Here is a 12,985-nt window from a genome sequence, read left to right as displayed (position 1 = left end):
AGGTCTCCGTGCTGGTTGTGATGCTCATAAACAAAGCCCCTACCTTGCTCGGTGCAGGCAGGCTAAGAAAACAAAGGAACTCCTGCCCGCTTGGGTGCCCTGAAGATTCCTACCCAGTGCCCAGACAGCAAATCATTCTTTTATTAAGAGAAAATGTCTTTCATCCTTCACAGTTCTATCAATGGTATTTTCTTTCTCAGTTCCAAGTCTGCAACCATTTTAACAAAGTTCTTTCTCTTAACCTAAGGACTCTTTATTATAATTATTATATATACATTGTATTGAAATCTAATTCCTTCCTGGCCTCATGTTATGTCTTTGCTCTTGTATTTCCCTTCATGGAGAAGAGATTGCTAATTCTTCTCTTAAACAAAGTTCACTCTCAGAACAAGGAATTGTGTTTTTAAATTGACTTCCAATCTTAAAGGCATGCTCTTTGTGTGTGGTTGTGGAGGGCCGTGTTTAGCTTCTCATTTGTTACCAAACTTTTTGCCTAACAATGTTAAATAATTTCAACAAGTATATACAATTTCATCTCAACACAGATTTTAATATCAAGGCAATCTCTAGAGATGTCTTTGTTCATCTGCTAAAACTGTCCCAGTGATGTGATAGATTGTGTTAGTTGCTTCTCTGCTGTTACATCAAATATCCTGACAAAATGCAAGATAGGGAAGGAAGTGTTTACTGTGACTTACAGACCCAGGGGAGACAGTAGATCATGGCAAGGAAGACATGGCAGCAGGAGGGAGAGGCTCACCCTGCAGTCGGGAAGGTGGCTGGTCACATTTCATCCCATACAGGAAGCAAAGAGAGACTAGAGGATGGGACTACAGTATGAACATCAAAGTCTACCTTCAGTTGTAAACTTCCTCCAGTGAGGTCCCACCCCCTGAAGTTCCACAACATTCTCAAACAGCACCACCAGCTGGGGATCAAGAGTTCACATGTGTAAACCAATGGGGATAATTATATCTTCAAACCACAAACTCCTACCCCTGGGCCTCATAGTCTAGAGACTATCTCATAATACAAAATACATTTAGTCAAATTTCAAAAGGTAAATCCCCTGTCAAAACCAAAACATAAATTATATACTTCCAATATATAGAATATATATTCCCACTCCAAACAGGAGGAATGGGAAGACAGTGAGGAAATACTGAACAAAAACTAGACTGAAACCAGCAAGATAAACACCAAAACCCTAGCTTCACGTCCGGCATCTGGGGCTTCAGTTTCAAGGTATTTCAGTGGCTCAGTTCTTCCAGCTTTGTCACCTGTCACATATCTCTCTTCTAGGCTAGCTCTACTCCCTGAATGCAGCCCTCCTTAGCAGACATCCCACAGTTCTGGCATCTCCAAAACCTTGGAATCTCTACCACAGAATAGCTTCTCAGGGCCTCCTCACAGGCTCCTCCAAGCTTGACACCCATTTGCCTAGTCACAGTAGCTCTCTGGAACCACAGAGGAAAATGATGCCCCACTCTTCAGTCCTCCGTCTTTCATGCTTCCGGAACTAGAGCCACCCAAAGAACACTACCAAGTTGTGCTACCGTCTTGGGATGGAAACTAGCTCCCTTGATCCGGGGTTGGAGCACTTGGATACCAGCATTGATATTGGTGAAAGTTTCCCTGGGCATTTGTTTTAACAGGACCAGAAAAGCCCAGGGTGTCCCTCCTTTCAGGTGGGTCTTGCTCTAAGGGCATCTTCCCTGTCATTTCAGTGCTGAGCAGGAGGCTTTGACAATGGCACAGTCTTTTTTCAGTGTATGCCTGGGCTGTACTCTTCAGCTTCCTGGTGCTCCCTCCCTCCCCACTGTGTACATTTAAACAGTAATAAACTTTCCACAGACTCCATACTATTCTGTTTTGAAGTTTCCTCCACCGGAGCAATCAGTCCTTTACTTGTTGATTCGGCTTCATGCAAATTCTCAGGACACAGGCAGAATGCAGCCAGATTCCTTGAGGAAATGTCATATGAATAGCCTCTAACCCAGCTGCTAATAAAATCCATATTCCCTTTAAAACTTCGTGAGCTGGGTCTCTGCTCTTCATTGTACTCTCTGCACCTCTGATTGGCCCATTAAGCTCTGTCCACAGCACTTAACTAGTCTAGCATGAAGTTCCAAAATCTTCCACACTCCTTCAAAAAAAACAACATAATAATCAGGTCTATCACTGCAATGGCCCCGCTTCTCTGAAACCAATTTTTGTATTAGTTATTTTCTATTGCTGTAATAAAATGCTCTCACAAAAAGCAAGTTTGGAAGGTGGAGATTGTTTTGGCTTACAGTTCCAGAGGAAACCATGGCAAAGGCGTGGCAAGAGGAGCATGAAGCCAACCCGGCAGTCAGGAAACAGACTGATCAGATCTCACCTCACACAGGAAGCAGAGAGAAAGAACAGGGAGTGGGTCATGATAACAAAACCTCGAAGCCCAGTTCCAGTGACATACTTCCTGCAGGGATACTCTACCTCCTAAAGGTCTCATAGCCTTCCCAAGCAGTGTCACCAGCTGGGAACCAAGAGTTCAACCATGAGCCTGGAGGGGACATTTCATATCAAAACCACAACAACGATATTTCTAATGATGATAATAAGAATCTATTAGCATGTTTACTATAAGCCAAATACTTCTTTGAATTGTTTCTAATCTTTAAAAGATCTCTTAGAAGACAATTATAGCCCTTTTCAAAGATGATGAAGTCAAACCTCAGAGGTCTTGTTATTTGAAGGAATCCACATCAGGATGACAGCGTCTGACCCTTTGAATAGAACTGCTGGTCTCAACACACGCATTTCCCCCAACTCTGAAGGTCACTTCTATTCTGACCTGGAAAAAAAAAAATGAAGATTTCCTCTTGGAATATAGGCATCCTGATTCAAGAGGGTTTGGGAGGGGAGGGGTTGTTTTGTTTTGTTTCTCACCACAAAGCCTTAGGGTGGCTGGCACAGCTCCAATAACAGTGGCACAGCCTTCGTATGAATGGGGTAAAGATGCCAGCAGAAGAGGCTTAATGGTGCTTCTAGCTACAAGTCTAGCGTCCCAGGGTAGCTATTAAATGCACCTGCTGCTAGGCTAAAGCTACCATCTGCATGAATTTGAGCCCCACCCTAGCATTTCCTCCAGTTGTTCAGGAAGGAAACAGTCACAAAGAGACCCAACAACCTCCCTGAAGTCGTTCTCCTGGTTACATGGCGGTTAGCAGGCAAACTCTGCTCTTTGACTCCAAACACCTCCGTGTATAACCATGACCGTGTGCGGTTGCAGGGCCCTGCTCTGTTGCTGTTTCCCCACCGCCCATATGTGCAAGTACAGCCTATGCTGAGACTCTGTAGTCCTGCAGACCTGGGTGAGAGCTTTCCAGTTACCCCTGGATCAAAGCGTCTGATGAAACTCAACAGCACAAATAGGCCATAATTCTACCCTAGGAATGATTCCTGGGCCCAAAGCAGGCTCCGGCTCAAGAGCAAGCACAGATCTCCAGCTGAGGGAATTGAAGCCTCTGATTTTCCAGAAAGGCACGTTCTGGAGAGAGTAGTGTCAGCTCCCAGCTGACAACACCTCCCTAGAAACCGCTAGCTCTCTCCCAATGGCTTTTCTCGCCTGGCCGTGTGTCTCATTTCCGTGCTGGAGTGCGCCCCGCTAATCCACGGTTCTCCGTGCCCTGTTAAATAATCATCACTTTTCCTCCCTGGGGCCAGCTTCATTTCAGAGGAGAAACTAGTTGGTGCTTTAGAAATGTCAGGATTTCTACAAATCTCTTTTACATCGCCGCCGTGATGAGCCATCCATCTCGCAGTCACTAAGCCCCTGACTGCTGACATTTATCCGGAAGCGTTATCCGTGGGCCCAGAGCTCTAATTGGTTTCACCGCTCTGCGGTGTGTCCTGGGGCAGCTGTCTCTCCACCGAGGACGTGATGCAGCCCTCCCCCGCACAGAAACAGAAGGCAAAGCAAAGGGTTCAGGATAAGCATGCTCTTTCCCACCCCCACCTCCCACAAGTCTCCTGAGCCATCATCCCTACAAGGAGCATCCATTTCTGGGCAGCTTTCTTGAGAACACAGCGGCCAGTTTTAACCTTCCACTCCTGTGTTATCTTTTCGCAGGGATCGATTATCTCCACCCAGACCTGGCCTACAACTATGTAAGTACAAGCTGATTTTAAGGTGTGGGGAATGTGTGCTTTTAAGCAATCTGCTACATGTGGTTATCAGAAACACACTCAAGTATATGCACTATGCATGCATTCAGAGGATCAATACCCACACACAGGAGCCCATACATGCCCAAGGCAGAAACAGTCACACACACACACACACACACACACACACACACACACACACGTAACTCAGATATTCATGTGAACGCAGAATCACCACCCACATACTCAAATGTGCACACTCACGTGTTTGTATACACCAAATCAACCCATCTTGTTAGAGCCGTTGCTCAGATATGGGAGCTGGCCGGATGTCAAACGGGTGTCTTTTCGAGAAGAAAGGCTAGCATGCTGGCATTTGGATGAGCAGACTGCCAAGAAAGTAAATACAGGGAGAGCTAGAGAGGAGAGTGGTGTAGCAAGGCTTGAATCAATGCCAGTTCCAAAGCTCAAGGGAAAGGGTAATCAAACTATCTTGGTACTCATTGGCAAAAACTGAAGCCCTAGAGTCAAAACCTACAGTAACTCACATTGCAACCACCTCTCTGTGAGAGGAAGAAGGAACAGCATCTTTTTGACCATTTTCACTCTTCTAAACATTTCACTGAGCCTCGCCTTTAAGACCCCTCTGCAAGCAAGGACCATCAGCAGAGACTCACAGCACTATGCTGGGCTAGAGTCATAAGCTTTTCCCAATAAACCGACAAGCTCTTTTTTTTTTTTTTTTTTGGTTTTTGGAGACAGAGTTTAAACATAACCGATGTCTTCGTTCCAAGCCCAGGAAGTACAATATGCAGGCATTCGATGTGTTCACTTAAAACAGCTGGGTGACACTTTCCCCACAAACTCAAGGTCAAAGTTTAAAAGACATAAACTTACTGACTGGAGACGTTTATTGAAAACGAGGGCTTAAGTAAAAGGGACAGTTAATAAGCAAGGCTGTTCCTGAGTCAGCATTGTGGGTCTGTGCCCTAGAAGGGCCTTTCTATACTGTATGGAAGTCAAGGGAGCTCCCTGTGGTTTTGTGCACTGGGTATCAGGAAATAGGACAATAAAGTTTTTGTTATTTTCTGCACAGGTCTTAGCAATCTAGAAACATAAAGATAGAGCTAAAAATCTTTTCTAATACAAATACACACACATATTTATAATATGTACAACTATATATGTGTATATCTACATATGCATAATCATATATATATATATATATATATATATATATATATATATATATATATATATATATGAATGAACCATGGATTATCCAGTCACTGTGGCCTCCAAAGAAAATGACAGGAAGTTAATCCAGAACTTTATTGCAGGTGATAATAACCCATGGGGAAGATAGTCATGGGCTACCCATGCATGGCAGTCCGCACCAGTGAGCCTGTGGGTCATGTCTAGGGAGCCCTTCTCTCGCCCTGTCCCTGTGGCCACCTGCCCTGCTTCCAGCTCACGTGTCTAGCTGTTCATTTACTCTTAAAATGGTCTGAATTCCTGGTGACTCCTCTGTACATCCTTCTCTGTGTTCCCCATAAATACAGAGCCCTGAGATGTTACTATCCTACACCCTAGAACTGCCTACCCTCACAGAGGCAATAGTATTTCCCATAATTCTCTTCAGCTCCAGGGCCCAGGACATCATCAGTAGCCACTTGGGGCTCTGTTCAGTTTCCTACATAATCGCTGCCTTGTCTCTTGGAGGACCTCAAGGTGGGGTGGCTGTCTGTTGACTGAAAAGCTAATGGTGCCTCGCCCCCTGCTATGCACAGGTTCTAGTTCCACAGAAGCACAGCTCCCATGCCTTTTCACTTGGCCGCCCCCAGGCTGATGACACATTAAAAGGCCATTCTAATTCCGTGGAGAAACCATGATTCTAATCCCGTGGAGAAACCATGAAAAGCTGCAGAGACAATACTAGTGGGCATGGCTGTCCGTCTGCCTGAACCCCTCTGAATCTGGGGAGTGCTGGCTGTGCTTAGACCAGCAATATCAGAAGCATGGGGAGCCCCCACGGCTTGTGAGTACTAATCTCTCTCCCCCTTGGTTGTGTTGCCATGGATGTGGATAAATGCACGTCCTCTGTAGGAAACTGGAAAAGCAGAAACAGATCCAAAACCCAGCCATAACTCTATCAGCCTTAATATCTGGGGCTTTCAATTCTGTGTGTATTTTTTTCATAAAATCAAATTCTAACTGCATACTGTATTCCCACATCTTCATATGCTATGAACATTTTATATTTTAAGTATCTTCATTATTTTGAAGGCTATGTGGCATTACCTCACACTGTAATTTAAACACCACGATCCCCTATTGTTGAACAACTGGCTGTGTTTCCCATGGTTACATTAATCTAAAAGAGATCATGATAGGCAGTGGGATGCTTGCTTCATAGAGGGGCTGCATGGACCCACTATTCAGCTCCTTCCAAGAGTTGAAAGAATGCTGGGAAAAAAGAAAATGTAAGAGGCCTATCGACTATGTTTCAAATTATTTCAATGTGCACTGTGGAATGAGACATTCTACATCTCCCATTGATGTGGGAGTGATTTCTTTCTAATCTGTTGTTTTCGTTGGTTGGTTAATTAATAAAGAAACTGCCTTGGCCCATTTGATAGGCCAACCCTTAGGTGGGTGGAGTAAACAGAACAGAATGCTGGGAGAAAGAAGCCGAGTCAGGCAGTCGCCATGATTCCCCTCTCAGACACAGACACAGGTTAAGATTTCCCTGGTAAGCCACCTCGTGGGCTACACAGATTATTAGAAATGGGTTAGATCAATATGTACGAGCTAGCCAATAAGAGGCTAGAGCTAATGGGCCAAACAGTGTTTAAAAGAATACAGTTTCCGTGTAATTATTTTGGGGCATAAGCTAGCCATGAGGGTGGCAGGGGATGCAGCCCACCTCTCATATCACTACATCCCATGATGTCTCTAGAGCTAATTGCCACCAACAGGTGGCAGCCTCAAAATGCATATTTTCAGTTCATTTCAAGGGTGAACTGTCCTTGGATTAAAGCTAGTAAGTACATAGGAGTGATAAGTTCTCCATATCTGAACATATGGATCATATAGCCTTTGGAGAGGATGCTGAAGAGATGTGTGTATTAACCTTAATCTAGATGCTCTCTAATAATGAGTAGAAAATGTGACTGAGAATAACATCCTCTTGGCGATGAATCTTCCTGCCTCTGGGATGGTGTGAAAGCTAAGCATCCTCTCTCTCTCTCTCTCTCTCTCTCTCTCTCTCTCTCTCTCTCTCTGTGTGTGTGTGTGTGTGTGTGTGTGTGTGTGTGTGTGTAATCCTGGCTGTCCTGTAAATGCCACCGCCACCACAAGGCTAAGACCAGTTCTCTTAAATCTCGGTGTCTCTCTCAATCTATGTAGAGTTGAACCAGAACCTAACGATAAAATTTGTCATATTTTGACTAAAATTTTTACATGGTCGTTAAGTGTAAGTGGAGTCAACCTACTGAGGAAAGCAATGAAGCCAGCGGACAATGAACAATAGGCTCAAAAACCATGTGAGGAAAGAATGTACCGGCCCACATCTCCACGTTACTAAGTGATTTGATGGCTTAGATGTGCTGAGCTCACCCAAACCCTTCTAGGAAAAGGTACTTTGGGAAGGTTATTTGTTTGGGTCTTCCCAGAAACAGACCCCTAAAACAAGAGTTGCAGGGGGAAAAAAAAGATGAAGAGGAGAAAGCAGCTTTGATGGGCACAATATCAAACAGTGACCATTGGGAGCAGCTGGAACTTAACTCCACTAGGATAGGACTGTCTGGGAGATAATGAATAAAAGAGACAGAGTGCCAGAGGCTTCTCACATTGGGTGCCTGGGGCCTCGGGGGATTGAACCCAGCTCCAACAGTCATTGGATTAAAGCTGGTCCCAGCGGATACTTAGGCTGCCTCCCCAGGCTGGAGGACAGCCCTCGTCTGTGTCTCACCAGGGACATGTGGGTGTCGGGCCATAGAGACAAGTGACAGCACCTGCTGCCAGTGCGTGCCTTGGAAATGGCTTCAAGCGTCAACAGAAATGTTCTGTATTGTGGGAACAGACTCCTTCTCTTTATTAATTTGCTTTCAATAAGAGGTGCGAATTCTACCCAAAGCCATTCAGCAAAATTTCTTCATACTCAAACCAGGCAAAATGTTTCCCAAAGCAAAGTTCTTCTCCTGGCTTGGTTATTCTGAGTAGTAAGAAGAGAGAGAGAGAGAGAGAGAGAGAGAGAGAGAGAGAGAGAGAGAGAGAATGTGTGTGTGTGTGTGTGTGTGTGTGTGTGTGTTGGTAGTTCAAGGTTCTTTCCACTAAACTAAGAATTAAAATACTTTGAAAACTGCAAATCAATATATAAATGTAAGTCTTTAGTGTTAATTTAATTCAACAAATCTACACTGGGTCTATTGGGTGGAGAGCAAAGGATAATAACAGCCACTTCTGTGATTATTCTATTGTTCAAAGGTTGAATTGAATCTCAGGGTCTGTTCCCATTTGTAAGTGCTCACTATTCCAAATAATTAAAATTCTTTTTTTCCATCCCAATTGCAATAACCATGAAATGAGGACTGGCCAAGAGACTACTCTGAACTGAGTCAATGCTTCATTTCCCTGCCTTCCCTATGCCACAGTCTGAACAGTTCCTCCAGCCCAAAATGGGGGAAGAAATGCCAGGAAGGTGCAGGCACCCACTGAGGAGGGGTGCAGGCCACACTGAGGAGGGATGCAGACACCCGCTGAGGAGAGGTGCAGATACCACTGAGGAGGGGTACAGGCACCCACTGAGGAGGGGTGCAGAACACACTGAGGAGGGGTGCAGGTACCACTGAGGAGGGGTACAGGCACCCGCTGAGGAAGGGTGCAGATGGGGTGTATCTCACAGCCCAACTTAGGAGGAAGGAAATGGGGAAGTGACTCTGTTGGGTGGCTCTCAGCCCATGATGTTTCCAGACTTGTATGAAGCTGGGCTAAGTCTGTGGCTGATGGAGAACTTCTTTAGGAGTGTGTGGCGTGTGGAAGAGGTGGCAGTTTTCAGAGCCTGGGAGGGTTGGGCAGAATTTCATCTTTGCTTCCTAGCCCTGCTTTGTTGAAGTCATGAGTCACACAAGGCTAGGGGGGGTCTGTAAAATTCAAAGAGGAAATTCCAGCTGTGTTGGAGTTTTCTCAGGGACATGTTTCAAATAAAGATTTGAAACGCTATTGTAGACAGAAGTTCCTGTCCCACCTGGATCCTCAGTTGTTCAGCCCCAAATAAACATAGTCTTACATTAATCATAAATTGTTGGCCTATTAGCTCAGGCTTATTATTACCTAGCTTCTCCAACTTTAATTAATCCATAATAATTATCTATGTTTAGCCTTTTGGCTTGGTATCTTACTCAGTGAGGCATTCTCACCTTGCTTCCTCTTCATCTGGCTGGTGACTGTGTCTCTGCCTCTCCTCTTCCCAGAATTCTCTTAGTCTTGTTGCCCTGCCTATACTTTCTGTTTGGCTACTGGCCAGTCAGCACTTTATTAAACTAATGAGTAACAAATCTTTACATTGTACTAGAGCATTATCTCTCAGCACTCTATCTGTGAATTCCAATTGAGGAAGCACAGACATGGTTTTTTTTTTTTTTCCTTTTCATTAGTCCCTAAATAACAAACTGTTAGACAACAACTATAATATTTGTATTGTATTCATTACTATAAGTCATGTATAAATGGGTTCAGGTGTGTCCCAGCTATGGTCTATCATCTGCATGTGGCCTGGGACAGTTATGAATGTGACTCAGCACACAATAGTAAACTTACTTACAATATTAAGAGATATTTTTATTTCTTCTTTTGCAACTCAATTTTAAATTCTCAAGCTTGAACTTAGTAAAGAACAATATCATATCTAAAGGTTAAAAAGTTGGATCCACCTGGAAGGAAGATAGATATAGGTTGTATGTAAATACTACATCCTTATGTAAGGGGCTAGCACATCAGCAGACTGCTTCTGTATCTTGGAGTGGGGCTTTGCCCCCTAGAAATACCAGGCTGTACGTCATCTGGCAGGACAACCCAAGGAGTCCTAAAAGAGTGAAGAGAAGAGATAACAAAAGAAAGGGCAGCCAAAAAAGGCTTTTATGTAAATAATTGCCAGAGGGCAAGAACCCTTAATTTCAGAATGGAGTTCTGAGGAGCAGGGCAGGCAGAGCCTGCCTTAGGCTTTGCCCAGCAATACCTCTCCATCACTGGCTATAGCTACTACCTAAGAGCAGCGCTGGAGTGGAGAGGAAGGGGCTTTGCTTTGAATTTTCAGGCCTGCCCTCCAGCTGAGCAGAATGGGGTCCAACAAATAAGGGTTTTCCAAAACCCGAATATTCAGATGATTGTGTTTCAACCAGCATGTAAAGGTAGGGTTCTAACAGTGTGGTGACTGTAGGAACTGAGTCAAACCTAAGCACCATTCTGACTCCCTACTTCCTAACTGTGTAACCTCAGACCTTGAACTTTCATTTCTTCATTGGTGAAAAGGGCACAATGGGAGTCCAGCCGAGTTTGTTGACACTGTCAGGTCAACAATAATATGAGATAATATGTGTATCAGGACTGACACAGAGTAGACACTCAATAAATAACCTTTCATTTCTTCTCTAAAGAACTGAGGCTATAGCTCCACACAAGTCAGGCTCTGCTGATGGAGAAGCGATGCGGGGGTGACTCTGGAAACCAGGGCAATTGCCCACCTGATTCCTAATGAGCTCAAAGCTATCCAAAAAAAAGAGAAGGTCAGCTGACCCCGGTTTAGTGGATTGTGAGGCTAGGGATGGCAAAAGCCAAGAGTGGAGGAGACCAAAAATAATCTCACATAGTCTTAGAAGTCCCATCGAAACAAAGTGAAAGGAAGGAGAAAGGGAAGCGCCATTGTTTATGGTCAAGGATGAAATGAAGAAAGGTGCCCTGAGCAAGAATTCCTGATGACTTCTCTGCCGCAGATCTTTGAACTAAGAGGATCAATGTATGGGTCATTGGAGAGTTGGCCAGGTGGCAGGCAGGCAAAGGGATTATAAAGGAGAAATTTCTCCAAAAGAGGTTTCCTCTAAGCAGAGAAACCATGCCTCCTAGTCGTAAGTGATCACAGAAACCACACATGAATGTGGGCTGCTCCTTGCATGCAGGCCTCCATCATTTAGACTGCAAACGGAATTCAGCCTTTGGGTAGACCCAAGATCCTGTGTGAAGATCTGCACTAATAATTCTCATATTACAAAGTCAATTAAGAGAAGAAAAGATTCTTAAGGTAGGTTATCCACACTCAGGTAGCCTCAAGTCATTTATTCTCTATGGTAGCTATAACACCTCTCCCCTGGCCCTGGGTTGGTGGAAATATTACATGATGATACAGTTCGATCCCCAGGTTTGAGGATGATGAATTAGACTTTGTTTCAGTTCAAATGTCAGATTATTATGGATTCTGCAGTGTTATGATTCAAGGGACAGAAGTGCTTAAAAGAGAAAACAAAGCCGTCCCTGAGGACCGGCCCTTCCTCCTTCCTCTGATGAGTCTTGACAGATCACCGTTTCTGAGAAGGAACCCGTAGAGAACTCTGAAGTACTGCCAGCGTGAGCCGACAGGAAGTGCCTTGGGCTTGGCAACAGTGTGCACACCAGGGCTCCAGGTGGCACAGGGCCGCCATGCTGAAAGAGTGACAGCTGCTGACAGACACTGTCCTCAGCCCTGGGTGACTCATATGTCATGCAGTATTGATCATATACATTGCTCCAGGCTTTTAGGCCTATTAATATTTAATAAGTGCATTAATAATGCATGTGAAACTGAGGCTTAAATACCCTTTGTGTCTTATTGAAAGGGAGTCAGGCTATTTTCAGCACCGTGTGTGTGTGTGTGTGTGTGTGTGTGTGTGTGTGTGTGTGTGTGTGTGTTGATCAATTCACAGTGAACTTCATCACCAGAAAGCCAGACTGAATAAATAGAGCTATCTGAATGATCCCTTGGAGAGATTTTTGGGACAAATGATTATAATCTTATTCAATCGACGGATTAGAGGAAATAGTCCATATTTATAAGGGTATATTTGGTTGAAAGTGGAAAAAAAACCTAGTTTGATTAAGTGGAGCTCCTTCTTTGGACTCCTTATTTGTAGCAGAATTGCAACTAAAAGCAGTAGAAAAAAATCTAGTTAATGAACTTCTACAAATTGCTCACTGGACTAGACTTCGCTCCATTGAACCTACTCAATTTTCAAGAGAGCTGTGTGGTACTCTGAGGTACTATTCTAAAGGCCGGGATTGCAAAACTGTGGGGTAAAATTCCTTACCCTGCCCTTGGGTGGTTTCCACCTAGGTGTAGAATTATGATGCAATGTACTTAATACTCTCCTGGAAAACAAAACACCAAACACTTGAGAAAGCAGAGGAATCAACAAGACACACAATCCAAAAAAGCTAGAGTGAGAGATGCATTTAAAGAGTAGCAATTTGCACGCTAAAGACAGACTTACTTTCTAGGGAAGGTATATTGCAACTTGCCTAGAAATCCTTCTGGTGTGATTCCTGCCACATGGGTGTTTTGAAGTTCATCAAAAGATTTGATTGCACCCAGAAGTCTAGACTGAAAGTGACCCACAAAAATCACTTTCTTGCTCCAAAAAGTCCCTTAGAACCTTTGACACAATTTTATTTCATACACTGACTTTAAGTGACTTACAAACCAGGATTCTGTCTTTCACTCATGAAAAACTCACCTGGAGGTATCATTCCCTAGGGAGATCATTAGGAGAGAGAGAGAGAGAGAGAGAGAGAGAGAGAGAGAGAGAGA

At 44.1% G+C, this 12,985-nt stretch overlaps 1 protein-coding gene across 1 annotated transcript in view; it reads left to right on the top strand.

Moving 5' to 3' along the window:
• Positions 1-12,985, top strand: part of Pcsk2 (proprotein convertase subtilisin/kexin type 2) — a 243,206-nt gene that overhangs the window by 152,284 nt on the left and 77,937 nt on the right. The window contains exon 5 of the mRNA XM_005365519.2: positions 4,115-4,152. Within this exon, the coding sequence (XP_005365576.1) occupies positions 4,115-4,152 (38 nt within the window). The remainder of the gene's footprint in view (positions 1-4,114; positions 4,153-12,985) is intronic.

Source organism: Microtus ochrogaster, unplaced genomic scaffold (genome assembly GCF_000317375.1).
Source record: "Microtus ochrogaster isolate Prairie Vole_2 unplaced genomic scaffold, MicOch1.0 UNK3, whole genome shotgun sequence".
Lineage (NCBI taxonomy): Eukaryota > Metazoa > Chordata > Mammalia > Rodentia > Cricetidae > Microtus > Microtus ochrogaster.
This window is presented reverse-complemented; position numbering and strand designations above follow the sequence as displayed.